This window comes from Homarus americanus, unplaced genomic scaffold (assembly GCF_018991925.1).
Source record: "Homarus americanus isolate GMGI-L3 unplaced genomic scaffold, GMGI_Hamer_2.0 scaffold25013, whole genome shotgun sequence".
Lineage (NCBI taxonomy): Eukaryota > Metazoa > Arthropoda > Malacostraca > Decapoda > Nephropidae > Homarus > Homarus americanus.
This window is the reverse complement of record NW_024722158.1, coordinates 9,106,675-9,132,993: the sequence shown is the minus strand read 5'-3', so window position 1 is coordinate 9,132,993 and position 26,319 is coordinate 9,106,675. Positions and strand designations below refer to the sequence as shown.

General features: G+C 39.2%; 1 protein-coding gene across 1 annotated transcript in view; it reads left to right on the top strand.

The window, feature by feature from the left end:
• Window positions 1-26,319, top strand: part of LOC121862046 (monocarboxylate transporter 2-like) — a gene marked incomplete in the record, with an annotated part of 80,118 nt that overhangs the window by 38,549 nt on the left and 15,250 nt on the right. The window contains 2 exon segments of the mRNA XM_042359977.1: window positions 5,928-6,096; window positions 10,827-10,991. Of these exon segments, the coding sequence (XP_042215911.1) occupies window positions 5,928-6,096; window positions 10,827-10,991 (334 nt within the window).

Genomic DNA, 26,319 nt, shown 5'->3' with positions numbered 1-26,319 from the left:
AGTATACTCTAGTTTATTCTTTCTTCAATTGTCACACTGTAGTAAGATTGCCGCTAAATACCATCTTTCAATCACTATTTTACCGCTGGAGTGATTAACATTCCCAATGATTTAATATATCAATAATCTGTCGTGGGAGTAACCAGATATATTGTTCATATTTGCTGGTGAAGTAGTACGTGTGTTTTACCTCCTCACTCACATCATTAGCATCTCTAAGTCTGAGGAGTTGTCGGAAATTTTCTATGTTGATGATGAAAGGGTTGGGTGTGTGGCTGAGTGTGTAATAATAATAGTAATAAAAATAATAATAATAATAATAAGAAGAATGATAACAATAACAACAATAATAATAACAACACTCATAACAATAATAATAATAATAATAATAACAATAATCATAACAATAACAACAATCATGATAATAATCTACAATAATCACACTAATAATAATAATAATAATCATAATAATAATTAATAATAATAATACCGTTGAAACAATAGCAAAAATAATTTTCAGGGAATTAATACGAAACCGCTAAATGTCAGATTACAGTACAAAGAGTTTGGAATTACAGTATTTATAATAATTACCAATGTCATTAAAACACCAGAAAATGGGCTTAACACACCTGGGGGAGGATTACCTACAAGTGTAATTAGTCAGGTGTAAAAAAAAGTGACTACCGTAACACAATTACGTCGAGGTTATGACATGATGTAATGAAGGATAGTGTGTGTGTGTGTGTGTGTGTGTGTGTGTGTGTGTGTGTGTGTGTGTGTGTGTGTGTGTGTGTGTGTGTAATAGTCGCCAAATGAAAACTAAAGACCAATATTCTTATACCATTAAAATACAACAACAACAAAAACATAAAAACAAACTGTGTGTGTTTACGAGAAATAGCCACTAAGAGCTAAGAGCATAAAACTCATAAGAAACGACAACACAACACACCAATTTCTCCTCTAAACACTATAGGAATCTCGGCCTTCAGTACCATAATTTCTATCTCATAAAACACTATCTTCACCCCCACTACTGTAATAGGTATTGGGGGTATAAAAGAGTTAAAACACCCAGGTTATTATGATCGATTTTCTTTGTTTTGGGGGGTTGATTTTCACCCATACTGTTAGAGTGTAAGGTGTTGCATTTATACCTTGGAGGTTATCATTCATCAGCTCCCCCGGCCACCATACGTCAACACTAATGAGGTTTTGATGAAGAGCTGAATCTATTGTCACGGTGAAGTTAACGCTAAGGCCTTGTGTTGTTATCTCACCTCCCCCCCTCTCTCTCTCTCTCTCTCTCTCTCTCTCTCTCTCTCTCTCTCTCTCTCTCTCTCTCTCTCTCTCTCTCTCTCTCTTAGTCTGTCGGTCATTTTATCACATCTCTCTCTCTCTCTCTCTCTCTCTCTCTCTCTCTTTCTCTCTCTCTCTCTCTCTCTCTCTCTCTCTCTCTCTCTCTCTCTCTCTCTCAACACAGAATATCACTTACCAGGAATATTCTCACATAAAATATGAATGAGGTTTTCTATTCCAGATTTTTCATGACTTGTTGACAGCTCCTGTTACGCTTCGCCTCACTGGGAATCTTACCTCTAATTTTGTGTTCGCCTTTTTATCTGCTTTTGGCTTTAATTATATGCAAGAAATTTCGGATCACCTGAAGATTAGCCCCCCAGTTTGTTTCACATATTGATTAAACACTCCAACGCTGCCTATGGGGGTGAGGGGGCGGGGGTAGGTTAGATTTTTTGGGTAGGGTACTAGAGTAGGTTAGGTTAGGTTGAGTTGGGTTATGGTAGGTTAGGTGGTTTGTTCCCGTTAAATTTTTTCTCTGACCTGAAGAATATCGAGTGATCCCTAGACCTCCCCTAACCTAACCAAAACTAACCTATCCAAGCCTAACCAAACCCAACTAAACCCAACCCAACCCAACTCAATCGAATCTAACTAACCCTAACCCAACCTATCTTAAACCTAACCAAACTTGACCGAACAATATGCTGTTATGCGTGTGGTAACTCATGACTTTGTATACATGGTTTGATAATTGGTTTAATTCATGCGTGTTGACAAAATGAACAGGTAAAAAGATATGTTTTTAGTGTAGCAATGAGTCACCTGTTGTATACCTACCGTCTAGTTTGTCGTGTTCATATGTAATGGCTCGAACATAAGGGTTTTTGTTAATTTATTGTATTAAGGTATTTGTGTGGTATTGTCCTTCCATGGTTATTAAAAGTGACGGAGGTGAGGTGAGGTGGTAGGCTGAGGTTAGAACGCTGTGGAGGACCCGTGGTAAGGATTTAGGTCCCACAGTAACGAGTGAAGATTGTTACTTGTCATAGGTGGTGTGCCCAGAGTAGTTGAAGTGACTTTATATGGATTGACTTACGTGTCTTCACTGTACAGTCAATGAAAAAAAATCTCGTGTTACATCCACCTGTCGGAATATAATGTCCAGTTTCTTCAATTTCTCAACATTACTTGAAGCTTCATTGACATAAACGGGGAACGCGACTTATCCCTTTCACTTATACCTACACTTATTAACCCCTTGTGTACTGGGCCCCATCTGAGCTGAATAAAATTGTATGGCGTTAGGCAAATAAAATATTAAAAGTGGCGTCTCCTTAGTGAAGGGACTAAAAGAAGAAGAAAAAAGACAAGAAAAACGTGATCGTGTTTCTTCCTCCACAGCACCAGAAGCTCGTAAGAACTTGACACTGTTATTTTGTTTCATCTACAGTATAGTTAATTAGTGTTTAGTTTACAGAATAAACATAATAACAACAGACCAAATGTAAATGATAGCCAATCTGAGTAAAAAAAAATAGAGATAAAAAGTTACATTATCGTTGGTTAATAAGCTGAAAGGTCCAAACATTCAGGTGATTCGAAATACCTTCCTTCAGGACAGTTAGATATAATAAATTTTTGCTGTAGCTCTGAGAACCGCAAGTTTATCCAGTCGGCACAGGTAATTTCCTCGGTATGTGGCTCACGTGAAAACTTGGACCAGATTCGAGCACAGAGTGAAAGTTTCGCTGGTGAAGTGATGTTCCTGAGACCGATACTGATGTTAGTTGAGTTCCTGATGTCTCATGTATTCACTTTTCTGGTCGAAATGATGTTAGTTGAGCTCATAAAGTCTCCCTTCTGGTCATACACAGCGAGGCGATCATACGCAACGAGACGATCATACACAGCGAGACGATCATACACAGCGAGGCGATCATACACAACGAGACGATCATTCACAGTGAGGCGATCATGCACAACGAGACGATCATTCACAGCGAGGCGATCATACACAACGAGACGATCATACACAACGAGACGATCATTCACAGCGAGGCGATCATACACAACGAGACGATCATTCACAGCGAGGCGATCATACACAGCGAGGCGATCATACGCAACGAGACGATCATACACAGCGAGACGATCATGCACAGCGAAACGTCATGTCTTAAGGGTGTAAGTTGAGATGAAGAGACGTACAATCCCCTTCACTAGTGCGTTTACAGGGGTTCATCAGGTTTTGTGCAGTGTGGCAGCCCTGTGTTTGTTTACATTCGACATAAGAAAACTAGCAATAGTAAACATACTATGGAGTCAAATTAAAACAAGATTAAAACAAAAACCTCAATGTAATGATTTGTGGAATGTTTATATCACGAGCCCCTGTAAATGCACTAGTGAAGGGGACTATACAGGTACAGTTGCATCCAAAAATTCCATTGAATACTTGGTCAAATCTGGCATCTACTTGTGGGTCATATTTATAATTGGTTTATATCTAATAATAATGTTTTTTTTTCTATATTATGTGAGAAACACTAAATGAATGGTGGGGGGGGGATACTCCTTAATACAATTAAATTGTTATAATTCCAGTCCTTCTCACATAATGACTACTCAGATATTTACATGTTAAATACTGCCAAGTCTCCAGGGAATTGTGTCTGCAACTGTACATAATTTTTTTATAAATTTTGACAGTCTAGGTTGAGTTAGCTTTAGGTTAGGCTATGTTAGATTAGGTTAGATTAGGTTTGGTTAGATAAGATTAGGTTTGGTTTGGTCTGGTCAGGTCAGGTCAGGTTAGGTTAGGTTAGGTTAGGTTAGGCTAGGATATCATTAGGGTGATGATTAAGGTTAGGTTAACATTATGGTGGTTAAACTTGAGGTGAAATAAGCTGAGACGCCTAATCTTCACGCGATCCTAACATGGTACAAGTCAGACGAGTTAAAGTAAACAGAAGAGGTGAAGCCATTTGGTCAGGGAACCTCTCTTAACAATCCTAACTTGACCTCCTTAGACCTCAGTAACTCTTGCTCTCTCAGGTAACTCAAGATAATGGGCAGTTATCTTGTTTTCCCCCCTCTCTCCTATCTCCTATCTCTCTCTCTAGTGTTTTTTTATCATACTTCTAAACCATTATATTACGAAAGTGAAATAATTCCTTCCCTTCTTCCTTCATCCATACAGCCACATATCTCCGTCATCTACTACGTACTAATATTATTTTATTTTTTTTTTTTGAAGCTTGCATATCCCATCAATATGACCAGATTAAATTTTCCTAATGCTGGAGGGTAAACGTTGAACAAATTCTCCTCATTATACTTATTCATATTTTCACTTTATTGTTTCATGTATTCTGACTTTTATCTCTAAGCACTTTTATTTTATTATCCAGGGTGATCGAAAAGTCCCTGTGCATCTGATATCATTAATAGATGTTTCTTGTTATATCTACATTGTTATATACCTTGTTCTAATTATTTCAAGTATTGGAATATAGTTACCACTTTCAACGTTTATTGCGACCCATTCTAATGTTTAGTGTAAGTAGAAGAATGTGTGTAATAATGTTGGAACAACTGTACTGTAAATAATTGCAGGTGCACAGGGACTTTTCGATCACCTTGTAATTTATGTTGTTTACACTTTTTCGTAGGTGTCATCATCATCATCATCATCATCATCATCATCATCATCATCATCATCATCTTAGGATATTATTTATGAAGTGATTTTGTATGTTAACAGCGCTTTTGTTTAACTCCTGAATGATAAATAAGAATTATTATTATTATTATTATTATTATAATTATTATTATAATTTTTATTATTATTATTTTTATTATTATTATTATTGTTATTATTATTATTATTATTATTATTATTATTATTATTATTATTATTATTATTATTATTATTATTATCATTATTCTATGTTTTAATTTCAGTTTTATTTGGCTATTTGCTTTAATGTTACGTTATATTTTGTGTTGTCATATATAGCCTACAACTTCTCTGTTCAAATTATTACAGTAACAGTTTCCCGTCGTTTATATGCAGTGAAAAGTAACGGTTATAAAATGCATAATTTTAGATAACAAGAAAAAAATAATTTTCACTTTGTGTCAAAAGATTTTTAAAATCCGGTAATTAGTGCCACAGTTTAGAATGGGTTATGAGATTACTGCTGCTTACCGGAAATTCATACAGAATAATTATTAGTCTTTGTTTTAGTGAAGGATGAGTGCAATCCGTGAACTACGTTATACACTGAACACGTACTCAGAATTGTACATTTTTGTACAGGAGAGGGACGGGTTGGCTCACCAGAACCTACTTAATGCTAAGTTGCCTTACAGAGTCTTTACCTCTCTAATTGAGACCTCCGCAGGTTAGGAGGAATCGATAATTTCTATATTGTCGACATAAAGTGTTAAATTTTTCCTATGTGATTCTACACGTTGCACCAAGTTGGAATATCATATTCGCTTACCAGTAATATATAATGTTACGAGACCTTCGTGTTATCTAACTTCAATGAACAGCATTACAATATACTGTACATAGAGTATACAGGACCGGCATAAATCTGTTGTATCTTCCTCAGGTTGGATTGGGTCGACCAGTCTGGCTGTGTCGCGTCTGTCAGCGCCTCTGGTGGTGGCTTTGTGCAGAAGGAAGAGCACGAGGCTCACAGCTGTCATCGGTGGGCTCGTCATGGCCCTCGCCATTCTCTTCGCCTCCTTCGCCATACAGCTCCACCAGATCTTCCTCAGGTAGGTCATGTCTCTCCCGAGACACCAGGTGCACCTAATTTGAATCTCTGGTCCGAGATGACTGCGTCAGGTAATATGAGAGTGTGTGAGCACCGGTTCAGGGTGGAGGCACTGGGCCAGCTAAAACGAATGTAAGATGAAACTACGTCAGGTACTGTAAGTGCCCAGGAGAGCGGCGTCAACTAATTGTTTGGTTTAAGGTCACTAAGTCGGCTAATCAAGGGACACAGGGTCAGCCATATTGATGAACGAGGTCATTAAGTTAGCTAACACAAGTTCAGATACACCTTCCGGAACACAGTGTGGACTGTGACTCTTGGCGGCGCTGTGTCCTCTAGCGCGGGTCTCTAGGTGTGGAATATTAGCAGTAAAGTACTAAGCCACCAAGTAAGGCTTCGATCATACGTAATGGGATCAAAGTCGTGACAGTTTAGCGGCATTAAATCTGCATTGCAGTCTCTCTGTTGTATGATTTGTTATGTTGGGGAATTGGTGCATCTAGTCAGCTGTGATCTGTCATTGGGGCACTTATCTGTGGTAACGGGGCACTGGGACAGCTGTTTATAGCTCATCTGGGCACCTATCTAGCATGGTCCTCCATATGCCCGAGTGCCAGGTCAGATGTAATTGGCTTTCGAGGCATCAGACTGTCTTAGACGGGTTGGGACTTGGGGGTTTGGTTACCTCCTGGATGACGAGGCTTTAACTGATTTATGACCGTAGCTATAACTTGTGTGAAGGCAAACTGAGATATTGAGAACATATCCGGAGCTTAGATGAAATACAAACTGTAACGAAGTAGTCTGGAGGTCTGCGTTATGTCCAGTTTATGAAGAACTGAGCCAAGCATCCATGTATAAATTAAAGCCCATAAGCTACGTTTGTTATCGAAGTTAAGGTTAGGTCTGTCAATAACGTCTTTGTTCTTAGAAGTTATTAACGATACACAAAGTCAGGAAGATATAAAAGTGGCCATTGCAAACTTATGGAGTGAAAACATAAATAATTTTACAGTTGGTGTGGAAAAAAAACAAGTGAGGTCAAGACAAACAGCATCTAACTACATGAAGGTCCCTCGTGTAGCTCCATATGCAAAACATCCTTTGTGTGCGTAAAGGAGACAGTGAGGTTTATTCTTGATTAAAATGTAGTTACTGTATAACATTCATGCAATATGGGTGACACAAGGCGAGAAGTACGAGGAAGATTTAGGTTAAAAAATTACGTGTTCTAACAGCAACGATAAAACAATACTAACATCTGTCAGGCAGCTGCCGGCACCAGGTTGGCAAAGCTGTCTGGCTTAACGTGTGAAAACAATGTCTGATGAATCTCACCCCCAACAGATATTGGACAAAGTGTAACAGCTGTGACGTTGACAGGGGAAGCCTTCGAAATGTTCTTGCAGTAAAAGTGAGATTGAAATGCATAAATTGGGAACACATGACGGTGTTACTGCGAAGCTGTACAGTCCGTCCTAGTTTGACAATAGCAGGACCTTAACTGGTGTCCCTGAAGCCAAAAAGAGATGCCGTTGGGAAGTGCTGCTGTTTTATCCGGTGTAAGAACGGGTCAACGATTCTTTTGACGTCATTACACATAAAGTTATTTAACCAATGTGTGTCAGTGTCAGAAGAATTTGTTATATAATTTAAACTGCCACAATAGTATGACGAGTAAAGAGAAATGGCGTAATTGTTATATTATTTTAATTGTATGCAGTTAAAATATTTGTACAATCTATTATCTTTATTTCTAAGCAGACCAAATTGTTTTATTACAGATTAAAGTTAGTATGTTCATATATTTCAGGCATTTCAGTAAATTGAAGCAATAACAAATAAATAACATAAAATACTGTACAAATTATGCCGTGTAAAAATAATTAAAATAGACTTTAAATTATTGTAGCAACGAGTTTGGAATTGATGTTGCCTTAACCTGCGACCTATAAGAGTTGACCAATCAGAGAGCATGTAGTTGTTGGTTTATGACACAGTAAACCTCATGTTGTTGGTTTATGACACAGTAAACCTCGTGTTGTTGGTTTATGACACAGTAAACCTCGTGTTGTTGGTTTATGACACAGTAAACCTCATGTTGTTGGTTTATGACACAGTAAACCTCATGTTGTTGGTTTATGACACAGTAAACCTCATGTTGTTGGTTTATGACACAGAAAACCTCGTGTTGTTGGTTTATGACACAGTAAACCTCATGTTGTTGGTTTATGACACAGTAAACCTCGTGTTGTTGGTTTATGACACAGTAAACCTCGTGTTGTTGGTTTATGACACAGAAAACCTCGTGTTGTTGGTTTATGACACAGTAAACCTCGTGTTGTTGGTTTATGACACAGTAAACCTCGTGTTGTTGGTTTATGACACAGTAAACCTCGTGTTGTTGGTTTATGACACAGTAAACCTCGTGTTGTTGGTTTATGACACAGTAAACCTCATGTTGTTGGTTTATGACACAGTAAACCTCGTGTTGTTGGTTTATGACACAGTAAACCTCGTGTTGTTGGTTTATGACACAGTAAACCTCGTGTTGTTGGTTTATGACACAGTAAACCTCATGTTGTTGGTTTATAACACAGTAAACCTCGTGTTGTTGGTTTATGACACAGTAAACCTCATGTTGTTGGTTTATGACACAGAAAACCTCGTGTTGTTGGTTTATGACACAGTAAACCTCGTTTTATTGTAGGTCTATGACACGGTAAACCTCATGTTGTTGGTTTATGACACAGTAAACCTCATGTTGTTGGTTTATGACACAGAAAACCTCGTGTTGTTGGTTTAGGACACATTAAACCTCGTTTTTTGTAGGTTTATGACACAGTGAACCTCGTTTTATTGTAGGTTTATGACACAATAAACCTCGTGTTGTTGGTTTATGACACAGTAAACCACGGAATGACTACTGGTAAGTCACTGCTGGGTCACTGTTGAAACTCCACACCGTGTTGCGTCACAGGTCACGGTGTGAGCCACACTGGACTGTGTCACAGGTCACGGTGTAAGCCACACTGGGCTGTGTCACAGGTCACGGTGTACGACCACTGGGCTGCTCTGGGTCACGGTGTGAGCCACACGGGGCTGTGTCACAAGTCACGGTGTGAGCCACACGGGGCTGTGTCACAGGTCACGGTGTGAGCCATACGGGGCTGTGTCACAAGTCACGGTGTGAGCCACACGGGGCTGTGTCACAGGTCACGGTGTGAGCCACACGGGGCTGTGTCACAGGTCACGGTGTGAGCCACGTGGGGCTGTGCCACAAGTCACGGTGTGAGCCACACGAGGCTGTCACAGGTCACGGTGTGAGCCACACGGGGCTGTGTCACAGGATCCTCTGGGCCAATATTGACTTAAATGGGTAAGGATGTCCTTTATGTGAGGTTCTCGTGTAATCAATCTTCACTTGGACTCACAGTAAAGGTTTGTTTTCCTCAGCGGCCAGGTAAACACACTCAGTACCTGAAGTGTGTAACTTATGTCTCTTTAAGAGAGGATGACCCCAAAGGAACACACGATACCAACAGGTAATTGTATAATGTCTTTTAGTTGACCTCAGCAGCAATTGTTAAGACTCCCGAGTTTCCACTGATTGTAAAATAAATATACATATATTTGTTTTAACATCTCATGACTTCCAGGTAAGTTATCGTCGGCGTACTTGGTCCTCTTGTTTTGTAATTAGCATCAGAGACGGTAAGGCCGGGTTATAAATGACTCTAGGTCCAATATTGGGATTTTCAAATTTAGTTGTATCCCTTAAACCTTGGAGCTAATTTCAATAAGATATGGCGAAGACAATCCATATGACGATGTTATTTAAGTGTTCTCTAAGTGTCTTCCTTAATAGTCACACTGAGTTCATAACAACTTGTTATTTAAGACAATTTTCACTTTCTCTGGGACCACAACACGGAGTTAGGTTAGGTTAGGTTAGGTTAGGTTAGGTTAGGTTAGGTTAGGTTAGGTTAGGTTAGGTTAGGTTAGGTTAGGTTAGGTTAGGTTAGGTTCGGTTCGGTTCGGTTAGATCGTTCAAGTTCCCGAGGAAAAAAATCGTTGTTGCAGGAAAGAAATTAAACAATGAAACAATACAATGACAAAAATAGAGCCACACAGTTGCCGGCCACCGAAAATAGAGTGTTTTTTCGACACCTGCCACACGATGGAACTCGGCTTCACCAATTGATGTGTGTTCGTTTTCTGTTACTGTGACACGAAACGTCGCTTATGGCAGCCTCCCTGTCCTATCTCGTGTTTTTCCTTGTCATTAATCTTGGTGTTTATCAATGTTCTTAATAGCCTATGATCTATATATGACTTTGCTTGTATATATTGTAACTTATATTAATAAAGAGTAGTGTTACCTTGCGTGTGTGTGTGTGTGTGTGTGTGTGTATTGTAATCGCATTTATCGTAATATTGTTCAGTATTTATTGATTGGTAAATCATAATTAAATTTGGACAAAGTGGACCAGTCAGAGATAAACATTCATTAATACAACCTATACTGCACAGATTAGGACAGACTAACACAGTAGGTATGATGACGTTGACTTATGATCGCGCTAAAAGACGAAGGTATATATAACTAGACACTCTTCTCTAAGGGACACGGACTCCTTGTATCATATTCTGTAAACATTAAACATCAGGCAATAATTGTTCTGTTTATAAACCTTCAGTAAACTAATCAAACATTACCTTCCCCCGCAGCTACGGTCTGGTGCTGGGTATAGGGGTGGGCATGACCAGAGAGACAGCCAACCTGATGCTGGGTCAGTACTTCAAGAGGAGGAGAGAGTTTGTCGAGATCATTGCTCAGTCTGGCTGTGGCATCGGCATCACTCTCTTCTCTGTCTTCTTCAAGGAGGCCATCAGGTAAGACATCACCTTCACTGTCACCTTCAGGAGGCCATCAGGTAAGACATCACCTTCAGGAGGCCATAAGGCTTAAACTGTTGGTTCGTAAATATTACCTGCAGGTATCGAGTGCCTTACCGTGTGTCTCCAACACCTAGCGAGCGTCACAATGTGTATTCTTTTAAGCTGTCAGAGTTGAGAAAGGATATGTGTGTTTGATAGATTCCAGGTGGCCTAAGTTCTATCTCAGGGACTTTTCGGCTGCCAGGTGTTTGATGCCTTGAGAAGAGGGAGATAATACGAGCATCTCGCACTTGTCTTGTGATTCACACCCTCTGTCGGCACACCAGAAAAGTTTAAGTGTCTCACACATACAGTCTTGAAACACTTGAGGTTTAAAATGATTGTTACATTGAATATATACCTGTCGTTCAAACCCGTCGTGATAAGGATGTGTGTGGGTCGGTGAGCTTGTAGGTGGGTGTGTGCGTAAAAAATAATTAACGGTTTATTAACAACCAAAAGCTGAAAATACACAATTAACAAATTACATGAATTATACGAGTGTTGGTAACATTGGTGGATGGGTTCCATAACAAGAGCTTTCAGTATAAATAGATGAGGAAACAGGGGGTGAACAACTGAACATACAAGATAACTAGGACCTGAAGAGTACCACAGTGGTTCGGAAAGGATTGGTCATGTTTTACTGATGCTGCTGTGGTGTCGAGCAGCTGTGCGTGGCCGAGGACCTGTTCTGAGGGAGCTGAGAGGATCAGTGTACCGATTGTCTCTTGATAGTTGTATTTCGGAACACTGTTGTCCGGGGAGCAGTCTCTCGCTTCGGAGTAGACAAGGTGGCGGAGGTCACGTGGTGTTGGCTGGACTTTTAACATAATGTACTGTGAAGGTCGCAACTCTCGGCTGTACCAGATGGGCACTGGTGTTGTCAGCTTCAGCCCTACGTGGTATTGGCAGAAGTTGTAAGTTTCCACGTGGTGCTAGTGGCAGGTCTCAGCTTTCATGTGGGGTTGGCAGGAGTCTTCTCACACGAGGGATCCAGTACATCACATATAGAACTAAAGCCAATGTTGGTCCCCGACCCTCGTGAGAACACCATTCGTTTGTCAGGTGTGTTCGCTGCCTTATATTTGTTTTCTTTTCTTTTAATTGAAATTGTCACTTTCGTATCAGTCATAGATTGATCATGAATCATTGCACTGTTTCTTGGTGGGAGTTTTGCTGGTGTATCCTGGTGGAGTGGTGGAGATGAGTTGAAGTGGTCCAACGTATTACCCAAAAGTACCCAAAAGTATATTAAATCAGGGTAAAATCTTAACGAATATATGTTTTACATCAATAAAACCTGATTAATAATGTTTTCATTGAAATGTAGTCAAAATAATGAAATAATAAACAGCGAAAAACACTAAATACCAAAGAGTCACCTATCCAAAATGGAGATATAATTACTGATGTTTCTGTTATTTTGGGGTATTTAACATAGCCGTAGGATTTACTTTTCGTTAGGTTAGGTTAGGTTAGCGAAGTGCATCACGATGGATCTGAGTTATCTCCCTTGTTCACGAACTCTTTGGAATTTAGCGTTCGCCAATACTGAAAGGTTTTCGCTGTTTATTATTTCATCTTACAAATTATTTTTACAAAATTACACTAAAAATATTATTAAACATGTTTTGTGTATGTATAACAGATATTCGTTAAGATTTTACCCTGATTTAATATACTTTTGGGTACTTTTGGGTAATTCGTTGGACCCGAGTTGAAGTGTGGCAGAGGGGAAGGTGTCTACACGAACGATGTAGGAAAAATATGCCTGTACACCGGGGATTGTAAGTAACACACACACACACACACACACACACACACACACACACACACACACACTGTCTATACACCAGGGATTGTAGATAGCTCACATTCTCTCTAACATAGCAGACATACCAGATGATCCCCACATAGTGACCTGGAATTTGAATTGGCCCAGGACACACAGTCGACTAAGTGAGGTGAGAGTAATGTGACGGCAGCCATTAATATGGAACACTTACTGTATATCATGTGGTGAGATCCATATTGTAAACAAACACTAGATCACCTGAAGATTAGTCACCACATATTTCTTGAATTCGATTTAATCTTCCAAAAACGCTACTTCTTGGGGGGAGGTTTAGTTAGATTAAGTTCTGTTAGGTTAAGTTACGTTAGTGTATGATATGGTTAAGTTAGGTGAAATAAGCTAGGTTAGGTTAGGTTATATTTGGTTAGGTTAGCATTTGATAAGGTTAAGTTAGGTGTGGGTGTTTAATCCTCAGGTGAAATAGGTTAGGGTGCCTAATGCTCATGTTATCACAAACACTTATTTCATTATTTAATTTTTATAGTAACTGAAGTGTTTGGACCTCGTATTCAACACCAGTGGTTGTTTGGTGAGCGTTTGGATGATAAATACCGATTTCTTGGACATGTTAATATCTATTGGACAATTCATCAGCCGTTGGCTATCACCACAGTTCACCGGACATGATACCACCCACTGGACATTTTACACTTCACTGGACATGACACCATTCACTTCACACTTCACTGGACATGTCACCATTAACTTCACACTTCAGTGGACATGTCACCATTCATTGCACACATCACTGTACATGTCACCATTCATTGCATACTCCACTGGACATGTCACCATTCACTTCACTGGGCATGTCACCATTCATTGCACACTTCACTGGACATGTCACTATCTCTTGGATGCATCACCATCAATGACGACCATCTCGTCCAGCACACACGTGACACAAGAATATAAAATTGGGGGAAACTGCAGCGGGCCTATTGGCCCATACTGGGCAGACCCGTTTACACCCAACCCCTATCGCTCATATATCCATCCAACCTATATTTGAAGCTATCCAGCGTATTCGAGTTAATGATGACGTTTCGTAGCTTGTTCCACTCATCCACTAAATTTCCCAACCTATGTTTACCTATCTCGCGCCTAAACCTAAATTTGTTTAATTTAAAACCATTGCTACCAGTTCGCTAACACTAATATTGGTACATTGGTATTAGAGAAGTAACAAGTATACTAGGTAGGAGTAGGTGGTGTAGGAGATAAAAATATATATTTACCTCAGGGCGTGGAGACCCTCAGTACGTCTTCATCACCATTGTTTCTCACCTGACTAACGCTGTGTCCCAGGATCATGATAAGTAATTCTTAACCTTCTGGTGCTTGTACTTATCTCAACACCTTTTTATAACACAGACACTTAGTGGATTTCTTGACATTGTCGCTGTAAACGTAAACCTTGGGGAATATTTTTTTCTTCCCTCTCATCTTAATTCCTGCCAGGTGGAGGAAGCTACTGACTGGTGTTGGAAAGACCTTAGCTATGTTGCTTATACCTACTAACTCTCAATATCTAAGCCCCCTCACTGGTTGTCTCTTACGTAATCTCTAATGTTAACTCAAAACATGAACACTACATTTTGTCCATGTCAATTCTTGTCGTTGATCGTAGCTTTTAAAACATATACACTCCTTTAAAACACATACACTCCCTTAAAAACAGATACACTCCCTTAAAAAACAGATACACTCCCTTAAAACGCCAGATACACTCCTGTAAACACATACACTCCCTTAAAGCACACATACACTCCCTTAAAGCACAGATACACTCCCTTAAAGCACAGGTACACTCCCTTAAAACACCAGATACACTCCCTTAAAACACCAGATACACTCCCTTAAAACACCAGATACACTCCCTTAAAACACCAGATACACTCCCTTAAAACACCAGATACACTCCCTTAAAACACCAGATACACTCCCTTAAAACACTAGATACACTTAAAAACACCAGATACACTCCTTAAACACCAGATACACTTTTAAACACTAGATACACTCCTTAAAACAATTAGATACACTTTAAAAACACTAGATACACTTTAAAAACACCAGATACACTCCTTAAAATACCAGATATACTCTTTAAACACCAGATACTCTTTTAAACACAGATACTTTAAAACACTAGATACACTTTAAAACGCTATACACTTTTAAACGCCAGATACACTTCCTTAAAAGCTCTAACAGGAATGGTTTTGTTCAGTAGTACGACGATATAATCCATGATCACTGACCTACTTAAAGCGACTAGCGACTGTATTCACTTAGGATCATATTAGTAAACAAACCTATCGGTAGTTACGCCCAAACTTCCTTCTCAACACCTTCATATCCCCGACAGGTGAATCAAACGGACAGGTAATTTATTCGCCGTACAGAATATTCAGTTGATGTTTATTTAATGATTTAATTTGTTAGTGATTAAAAATAAATCAATCCTTAATACACCTAATTCCCCGTGGAGTATGTTGTTAAAGTATACAGTAAATGGGAAAGAGTATTAAGTATGTTATGTTACCTAGACCAGCGTGATGGTGACTGGTGGTCCGCTCTTGCCCGCCAGCAGTGTTGTTAAAAGCCCTGTTGAGTCTTTTGTCCCTCCTGAGCCCTACAGCCTGACACTTTTTTTTTGTAAATTTGCCAAGAATAAAATTTTCATAGTCTTTGGCGTTGCAGTGTTTAGGCTAAATCATCGTCCATGAAGCGCTAACTGTATACTTTATGTAATAAGTATTAAATTAAACTCCATAGTGGTTTTTTTTTATTCCATCAACCGCGTCTGTACTCTAACACGTGTTTGTTTGTCAGGTTGGTTACTGTACTCACGTGTTTGTTTATATGTCAGTATGGTTGCTGTACTCGCGTGTTTATTTATGTCAGAATGGTAACTGTACTCACGTGTTTATTTATGTCAGAATGGTAACTGTACTCACGTGTTTATTTATGTCAGAATGGTAACTGTACTCACGTGTTTATTTATGTCAGAATGGTAACTGTACTCACGTGTTTATTTATGTCAGAATGGTAACTGTACTCACGTGTTTATTTATGTCAGAATGGTAACTGTACTCACGTGTTTATTTATGTCAGAATGGTAACTGTACTCACGTGTTTATTTATGTCAGAATGGTAACTGTACTCACGTGTTTATTTATGTCAGAATGGTAACTGTACTCACGTGTTTATTTATGTCAGAATGGTAACTGTACTCACGTGTTTATTTATGTCAGAATGGTAACTGTACTCACGTGTTTATTTATGTCAGAATGGTAACTGTACTCACGTGTTTATTTATGTCAGAATGGTAACTGTACTCACGTGTTTATTTATGTCAGAATGGTAACTGTACTCACGTGTTTATTTATGTCAGAATGGTAACTGTACTCACGTGTTTGTTTATGTCAGAATGGTAACTGTACTCACGTGTTTATTTATGTCAGAATGGTAACTGTACTCACGTGTTTATTTATGTCAGAATGGTAACTGTACTCACGTGTTTATTTATGTCAGAATGGTAACTGTACTCACGTGTTTGTTTATGTCAGAATGGTAACTGTACTCACGTGTTTATTATGTCAGATTGGTAACTGTACTCATTGCCTTTTGATCAGACGTGGCGTTGAATAAATTGACATCGGACCTTCGCCATATTGCTTCTACAGAACGTTTATCTTTGTTTTACATCTCTAGAACAGAAGAGCCTGTTGAGGAGTAAACCTTGTGGAGGTGTTGTGATGCCTTGGCTGGTTGGAACAGTCTGTGGCCCACAAGATGAATTCGCCGAGATAATATTCACATTACAGTTCTGATCTTTTTACTGAGGGAAAGTAAAGCATTTATCTTATTTACAGACTATTAGGACATTGAAGTACCTTTCTGATTAAGTTATAACTTTGTGATTAACTCTTATGTCAGACCAGCCACTACTTCTCAACCTGCACTTATTGGACGAGATCGCTAGAAGTCGGCAAAGAAAACAAATAGTTATCCTTCGACCCTGAGTTTAGTTGAGCATTGGACGAGCGACCACCTGTCCTTTACGAGCGTTTTGGGTGGATATCGGGAAAGTCGTAAATCACAGTTTTAAGTAAGTTTGGCTATAAGGACGCTTTGAAGTTTACGACAAGTTGAAACTAAGGTTAACTCCCAGTAGGTCTTTCTTGAGGCCACACAACGATCAACCATTAAGCTTATACTTCAGAGGTCACTGTGAGGGCAGTTGTGATGTCAGACAGGTGGTCAGGTCACTGGACTGTCAGATTCATGGATGTAAGAACGTTTACCTCAGAGGGCCACGCTATGATCAGCTCTGATGTTAACCCCAATTATCATAATTAATCACTAGAACAAACAAATATGTTCACCAAGAGATCAAAACTAGACTCCTATGTAGTCGTGTTATTAAGGAAGTAGTGGTAAGAACAGATGCCAAACCGAATACCTCCTGAGCTGATCCACGTCAGTGAATATTCCTCTTTATTGAGGTGCAAGATTGCCGCTAACTGGTTGACCTAAAGTTGAAACAATACGTAAAAAATAACACAGAAAATGCACTCATAATTTATGTGAACTAGATATGTTCGATTACCACCAAACAAGCCAATTCATTCTTCCACTTCGACGGGGTAAGGCAGGAGCTGACTTATTTAATTCCCATTGTTTCTGAGGAGTTTGTCGTTCTTTGTTCAGTATTAGTGCAGGAGGAAGCCGAAAACACCATCCTCCTCATATTCGACCAGTGGATTAAACCCCGGATACAGTTGTGAGAGGCAAACGTACGACCATTATACCACCAGGTAACACACAACATATCTTTAGGATTTTGTGTGAAGGATTTTGACAACCTTACTGAGACAACAAGATTCTCAGTGTTTATTTTGAAATTCGTCGAACCCCTCCATAAAGATGTCTTATGGAGTGAGTTACACCCATCAAATAAGTATCGTGACTCTCAGGTCCGGTACAACTCGCAATGAACTAGGACGTACAGACACAGGTGTATCTGTTGGGTTGATGCCTCTGACTATACTGTATAGGCCTAATATCCTTTATTGTGCAATGTACTGTGATCTCGACTACTGATATAATACTAAGCCTAATATTTGCGTTAAAGTCAACGCTCAAGTGACACTTTGTGTAGTACTTTATTGGTGAATGATAAGTGATGTATTTTAGCATACGTTAGGAAACGATTGTTGAGACCTGAAGAGAAGAGCTGACATTTCCCAAATAATATATACAGTAATTATGGGAGAAAACCAACATGTAGCACAATGGCCGACAAACAATTAAATTATGTGGTATTTCTCCTCTGCCCTTTGGTCATGTAAATTTAATTCACAGCTTTAATGCTAGGGTCATCTCTGTGTATTCTCCTTTAGTTAAGGGATCTTGGAACATGACTAATGGTCTCGGTTATGGGATTCGATATAGCTTACACTCTTACATTACAAAATCGAAACCAAAATGTTGTAAAGTGGCCAATTCATTCTTTAACAGTCATTCAAACAAAATGAAAGACAGACACAGAAACGAAACAACCAAACAAACGTGGGTTGTCATCATAGCTCTGCACAATGCCAAGAGTGTCATAGAGGGCGCATACATGAAGTATTCACACACATGTAAGTAAAAAGATATATGCTTCACTATTGTATTCATAACCACTAACATTTGACTTAACCATATAAAAAGCTCCATGAACTCTGGTGATTAGATGCAACACATTCAGGAAAAAAAAATACACAGAGCATATAAAATACGAGATGATTATTTGCCTACGAGTCGCTGACGGAACCGCAACTTGAACAAGTAATAAAGGTAAAGATAACAGACGCTCCACAGTCAGGTTATCAATGTTTATAACTGGAAATTTTGGTCCATATTTCTGACATCTTTTTTGCCATTTAGAATGTTTCTTTTATCGCTACATACATGGATTAACGTTACTCATTCCCATCATGATCTTACTATGAGTATTATGCAGTGGGTGTGTCTTTGAATACATTGTACAGTAGTATTAAGAGGTGTTATATGTCTTACTTTAATTTAAATCTTAAGGAATTTAACATATTAGTCGCCTTCCTAATTTTGCTACGAGTGCTTTCAGGCAGGTCACTAGTAAATATTGTAATAAAAATTAGAGATTGAAACCCATATGAAACACGTGTACACATGTCATACTTCTCACGAATATTCTGTGCGCGATACATTCTCAAAACACACATCAATGTTAGGATACACACAAACGATGTCATCTGGTAATGAGAGCAGCACATCATCCTACTCGGGGCTTATGTCATAACACTTTCATCCTCATAATGTAAAGTATGGCAAGAGTCCCGATACTTTTTTGATAGGTGTAGGTTACTCGATCATTTGGGAAAGAATTTGTTCCTTAAATTTGTTTCCTAGCGGGAGCTAAGTGAACGTATGTAGATTAGGTAGAGTTTCAGTGTAATTTCTATGTTATTTTTGTGTTTTAGCTTAAGTCAATAAGTTAAGTGTGTTATTATGTCTTAAGTTACGAGGAACAAATAGCAGACGAATCGTTCTGAATACAGTCCTTGGTATTGAATCTTGAAGTGTGGCCTTAATACTGCTGTCCTGGCAACAGTGTGGCCCTGATGTACAGTTGTGTTGGTAATAGTGAGGCCCTGATATACCGTTGCCCTCCTCCACTACTCATACGGGTGATTCAACTCCCAAATAACCTGCTAAGATACATTCAACCTCTCCGCTAATCTCACATCGAGGCTCGTTTTAGACCTGCTGAATCCACCAATCACACTTCCAGATGTACTTTTAGGCAGCTGAACCCTCCAATCACACGCCGGAATACGACTCAAGAGCTGGTTCTCTTCCACCAATCATAGTTTGAATTGTTACCTTGGGAAGGTGAATTTACTTTTAATTACTTATTATAACTATTTATATGAAGTTACACATCCACGTTGATATTCCCTTTTGAGTTTGCTAGTCGTCCACCAATCATACGCTGATTTGACTCTCGAGCTTGTTTATCTTCCACCAATCACACTTGCAGACCGCTAAGCCTCTACCAATCACACACCTGGATATACACAGACACGGTTGAACCAGCAAAAGAACACACAAGTCTTGATATAGGGATTATAGTATCATTATATGTAATTTGTTTTTCAATGTCATATTCTGTGGTCTGTGTTATAAATAGACTATCTCTTTTAAAGTGGCAATACTCACCAAATACCTCTAAGTGTCATAGGTAATGGTCTGTGTTATAAATAGACTATCTCTTTTAAAGTGGCAATACTCACCAAATACCTCTAAGTGTCATAGGTAATTCATTTGTCATCAAATAGACCAGTTACAGTTCAATTTAACGCTCCGGGTATATGTCTCAAACCTTGAACACAGCCGGAGTTTTCAGAGGTGTGGAGAGGACCCTGGAGATCCCCCCCCCCCCCAACCCGTCTCTATTCGGGGATTAGACAGTGACGCACACACGCTGACGGTGATTGAAAAATAACTCTTACGCACTCGCACGCACATACACACAGGTATCATTGAGCTCAGAGTGTCAAGTACTTCCTTTAAACCTTTGGATGTATTCTTTCAAGTTAGTAAATAGAAAATGAACAAAAAATATCCTCCCCAAAAATAATGAGAGCTCCTCTTAATGTATTTTCATGAGCGAGTTATGTTAGTTTTTGATCAATTATTGTACACAGGTGAGCTTGTATTTGTGTATTGCTCTGCTCGCTTATTGACAATGAACATTCACCCCCCCCCCCAAAAAAAAAAAGTCCTGTCAGTCCTCTCTCTCATTCGTGAACGCTGAGACTCGTGAACCTGTGAATCCGAGACATCACACACTCGACTTATAGACCCAATTATGTGTCAAGTCTCGGATTCAGAGGTTCGTGAGGCTCAGGGTTCATGGATGAGAGAAAGAACTGACAGGACACTTTTCCGTGACTGTACGTCCTCCCGAAAATTTTATGAGTTTCATGGATTTGACTGAAAATGCCAGGAAATTTCTTGTACTTGACTGAAAATATAAAAAAGTTTCTTGTACTTGACTGAAAATGTCAGGAAGTTTCTTGTATTTGAATGAAATGCCAAGAAGTTTCTTAGGTTTCTTGTATTTGACTGAAAATCCCAGGAGGTTTCTTGTATTTGACTGAAAATCCCAGGAGGTTTCTTGTTTTTGACTGAAAATCTCAGGAAGTTTCTTATATTCGACTGAAAATACCAGGGAGTTTTTTTTAAGTTTCTTGTATTTGACTGAAAATCCCAGTAGGTTTCTTGTATTTGACTGAAAATCCCAGGAGGTTTCTTGTATTTGACTGAAAATCCCAGGAAGTTTCTTTTATTCGACTGAAAATACCAGGACGTTTTTTAAGTTTCTTGTATTTGACTGAAAATCCCAGGAGGTTTCTTGTATTTGACTGAAAATCCCAGGAGGTTTCTTGTATTTAGCTGAAAATCCCAGGAGGTTTCTTGTATTTGACTGAAAATCCCAGGAGGTTTCTTGTATTTGACTGATAATCCCAGGAGGTTTCTTGTATTTGACTGAAAATCCCAAGAGGTTTCTTGTATTTGACTGAAAATCCCAGGAGGTTTCTTGTATTTGACTGAAAATCCCAGGAATTTTCTTATAATCGACTGAAAATACCAGGGAGTTTTTTTTAAGTTTCTTGTATTTGACTGAAAATCCCAGGAGGTTTCTTGTATTTGACTGAAAACATTAAGGGTGTAATTCTCAAGGGCTGACTGTAATTATTTATCCTCACATATTATCCTGGCCTACAGTGTAATACTTTTGGACGACTTAAGTAACATTATCAAGTGCTCTCCAGGTACAGTAGCTATAACAACTATCTGTACAGGTGGGGGTCGATATGCTCAGAAATTTTACGTGTGACTTGTGACAGTCTTCATGTACCAAAATTTATCGTCCATGGTCTCATACTGTTTCCCACAAAGTATGCACAGATAGTTGTTTTAGCTACTGTACAACTACTAACTACAGTACTAAAAACATTAAGACGACAAACACTATCACCACCATCATCATCACCTAACAATCACCTCACCACACCATTACACCACACTACCACCTCCATCACCATCACTATCATTACCCGTCATACTGATAATACTTCTATTACCACAACTATTACTACCAGTACTTCTATTCCTACTACAAACAGTTCCCTTACCACCATCCAAGTCATAAGTGAAGGATCCCTATTGAGGTGTTGCCATGTTGGAGTGGGTTCTGTTCTAAACTCCAATATCTGACCAGACTGACCCGGCAGCCCAATTCCACGTCAGGTTGATTTCCCTTAACAGTCATAATTTACTTCCCATCGCCTCTGTTTTCCTCATTTCTACTTTCCTCCTTTATTTTTCTACCTCTAACTATTTCCTCTTGTGTATACTTATGGGGGCAAAACTCATTTTCTTTACAGATAATTCTTCCTTTACGAGCCTCTGGGGAAAGGTTCAGTTGTTTGATAGGTGTACCTGCATCGTGTTGTCTCAGTTAAATGTTGCAATGTTCCTATCAGGTCTTGTGCACTAAAAGTTGTAGAGACTTGAGTCACTTGGTAACAAGACATTTGACCGAGATTCTTCGTCATCCAACTTGGTTCTAAAACCAGGAAGGAGAATATCAGGATTTTGTTTTCATTGTTTGTGTGTTTTGTGACGCCTGTCTTACTCAGTTCCACGTGGGTGTGGTCAGTTCTCCGTGGGTGTGGTCAGTTCTCTGCGGGTGTGGTCAGTTCTCCGCGTGTGTGGTCACTTTCCCGCGGGTGTAGTCAGTTTCCCGCGGGTGTGGTCAGTTTCCCGTGGGTGTGGTCAGTTTCCCGTGGGTGTGGTCAGTCTGTGGTCAAGTGGTGGGTGCGGTCAGTTTCCCGTGGGTGTGGTCAGTTCACGTGGGTGTGGTCCGGGATTGTAATGTAGACCAATAGTATTCCTCGGGCGTTGTAGACGATGACGAGTGACTGATAGATGACTTGGGACCCTTAACCAGGTTTAAATTTATTCTCTTAATTTATCATCAGGACACACCTACTGCTGCAGTTTACAAGTGGCAGCTGTTCTAGATCTCGAGGAGCCAATAGTGGCATTACTATACATTGTGTACTATGGTATATATTGCTTCAGCCACCAGAAGCTTACGAGACTGAAGTTGCTTGTTACAGCCAGGTCGAGGTGTTGATCTTACTGTATACACCGTCATCACAAACACGTGTTGTGAAGCACATACAGTTTGTTATATATATATATATATATATATATATATATATATATATATATATATATATATATATATATATATATATATATATATATATATATATATATATATATATATATATATATATATATATATATATGACTAGGTCGACTTATAGTGGCTTAGAAACGCTACCCAATAGTTTAGTTGGTGTAAAGGATATATTTCATGTGGAAACAAAGCTTTTTTTAGATAATATTAGTAAGTCTTACAATAAATTATGTTTTAGAAAATGTACACTAAAGTGTTGATGTTTATGTTCACTATAACCTTAGATGCACTTTAAACAATGAGCACTGATCAGAGTCACGAGAATAGTTATAGAGAACTTCTCAGGTATAATGATTAAAACATTTACTTTTTTTCATCTGCCAGTTGTCCTGGGCACGAACTTTCCTCGTCTATAGCTAAATGACATCCACAAAGCAAGTGTCTGTAGTAACTTTCTTAAACCAACTTTGGCCGAGGTCTTTTTAACGCCTCAGGAGATTGGGTGATTTACAGTCAACCTCACCATACAGCTCCAATAAACCTTTTTACACTCTGAGTCTCTTTGTTGTTGATAAAAGGTCTGGTAACACGAGGAACGAATTCTTGGAATCCCTCGACCTTCTCTTGGAGTGACTTGAAGGCAGATAATTTTCTATTTGCATCTAGTGCACTCGCTGCGTCACACAGTACGACACTTGGAAAAATCCTAGAAAATTTTTGATGGACCAGCGGAACCAAGACATTTGTATCAGGAAAGTTGTCTTGTCTGGGGATCACAGTGACTCTTACCACTGATCCCCCATTGAGTTGTATATAATTGTAGTTTATATATTCAGTATATAGCAATGAGCAAGACATTCCCTGTTTTCCTGAACACCAAGAAATACATTATCACTGTTTGAAATAATTACAGAGGGCAAGATAAGTTTGATGAGCAGTATAGTCCTTATTCGGGAATTTTATGTTTCGTATAACATTGCTGATTCTCGACACCTGGGACAGTCATTGCATGAACAACAAACTGGAAAGCATACTATATACACTGTGTCAACTGGTCTATGCTTAGAAGTTTTACTCTTGACGCCACTCGCCAGTTCATCATATTTGCGCATATTTCATCATATGTACACAACAGCATCAGTTCTTCACCAAGAAACATTTTCATATGATCCAACATAAAGCTGTGGCGCCCTCCTAGCGGTGATCACCAAAATTATAAGATGCATCATCTCTCCCCTCATACAGATATTCTTGGCGCGGTCTGCAACTTTCTTATCCGCCTCGGTCATAGTTGTTCGTAGAGTTTGTCTAGGAGAAGGGTCACGGAAGCTTCTCTGATAGCGTGTTCTATCTCGCTACTGTGAGCAGCTGTTCACCGACAAAGATCTTCATTGTCAGACGGTCTCGTGTTCTCCTGTGGTATTATAGCATAAATAATGTACGTGACGCCGCTCGACGAAGTGAAAACAGCTATAGAAACTGAAACGTTGATTGTGGGTGTACAAAACTAAATTATCTCAATTTGCCTGATGATTTGACAACTTGGTCGGATGGACTCGTATTCCCGGGATGTTCCTTGACGTAAAGTATTGTGTTGTGTAGAACTCTGAGGTGGAAAAGTTGATATCTGCAACACTAGAAGGTCCTGAGTCAACAATACAAACTCTCTTTATTCCAATTATTGTTATTGCTCTGCCTGCAACTGTGGGACAGGGTAATATTTTCGGTCCTGTCTCTCCGTCTGTTTGTGTATCCCTAAAATAACTCGAAAAGGAATTGTGGGATTTAAACTAAACTTCATCGGCCCGCTCAACATGTGACGAGGATCAAATGACCATATTTTAATATAAATTACGCAAAAAATCACCAACTATTGCCATGGTAACGGTTCCCACAGTGGTGAGAGATGGAAGGTTAAAGAAAACGATGACATGAGTGAGGCCCCAGCGGTTACTACATTAATTTATAGTTAAAGCTTCACTACTTTGATATTCACCCTGCCATGGTAACGGTTCCCAGGTAGGATGTGTGTCTGCTGAGATGACATTTTAATCATCATCTCTACTATTATTATTATTATTATTATTATTATTATTATTATTATTATTATTATTATTATTATTATTATTATTATCACCAACACAAACAACGTAAACATAATATCGTCATCATCAGGAGGAGCATCATAATCATACTCATTCTTCTTCTTCTTCTTATTATTATTATTATTAAGATTATTATTATTATGATCTAGTTTTATAATTATTATCGTAATGCCCCCCCCCCCCCCTCTTGATGTAATTAACTCGTCCAATTATTCGCCATCGTTTTATCACAACGGAAAAAATTTCATTTCTCTTCACATATTTCAGTTCCAGCTGCCATCCCCTGCCTCCCCTTCAACCTCCCCTCATCTCGTATTTCACTGCTGGCCTTCACCTCAGTCAGGAACGTGAGGGGTTGTGTTCACTGTAACTCACTGCTAGTTTTCCCCTCAACCAAGGCTGTGGGGGGGTTGTGTTCACTGTAACTCACTGCTAGTTTTCCCCTCAACCAAGGCTGTGGGGGGGTTGTGTTCACTGTAACTCACTGCTAGTTTTCCCTCAACCAAGGCTGTGGGGGTTGTGTTCACTGTAACTCACTGCTAGTTTTCCCCTCAACCAAGGCTGTGGGGGGGTTGTGTTCACTGTAACTCACTGCTAGTTTTCCCCTCAACCAAGGCTGTGGGGGGGTTGTGTTCACTGTAACTCACTGCTAGTTTTCCCCTCAACCAAGACTGTGGGGGGGTTGTGTTTACTGTAACTTAATGCTTGTTTCCCCCTTAAGCAGCAGTGTGGGTTTTGTATTGCTGATTTAGTTAACTACTTTTGTAATGGCTTGGTAGCTCAGTCGACAGATCATTCACCTTGCAGATGATTGGTTAAGGCAAGGTCTAAAGAATACAAGATCTGCTCACCTGTGGAAAAAAAATAACGCGACCACTCACGCGCATGATATCACACGCCCCCTTGATCTAACTCAGTACACATTGAAAGTATATACAGACATACACGTGTTTCATTTATTTTCTTAATACGTGATTGCAATTGCGATGATTAGAATGTAATTTTAAG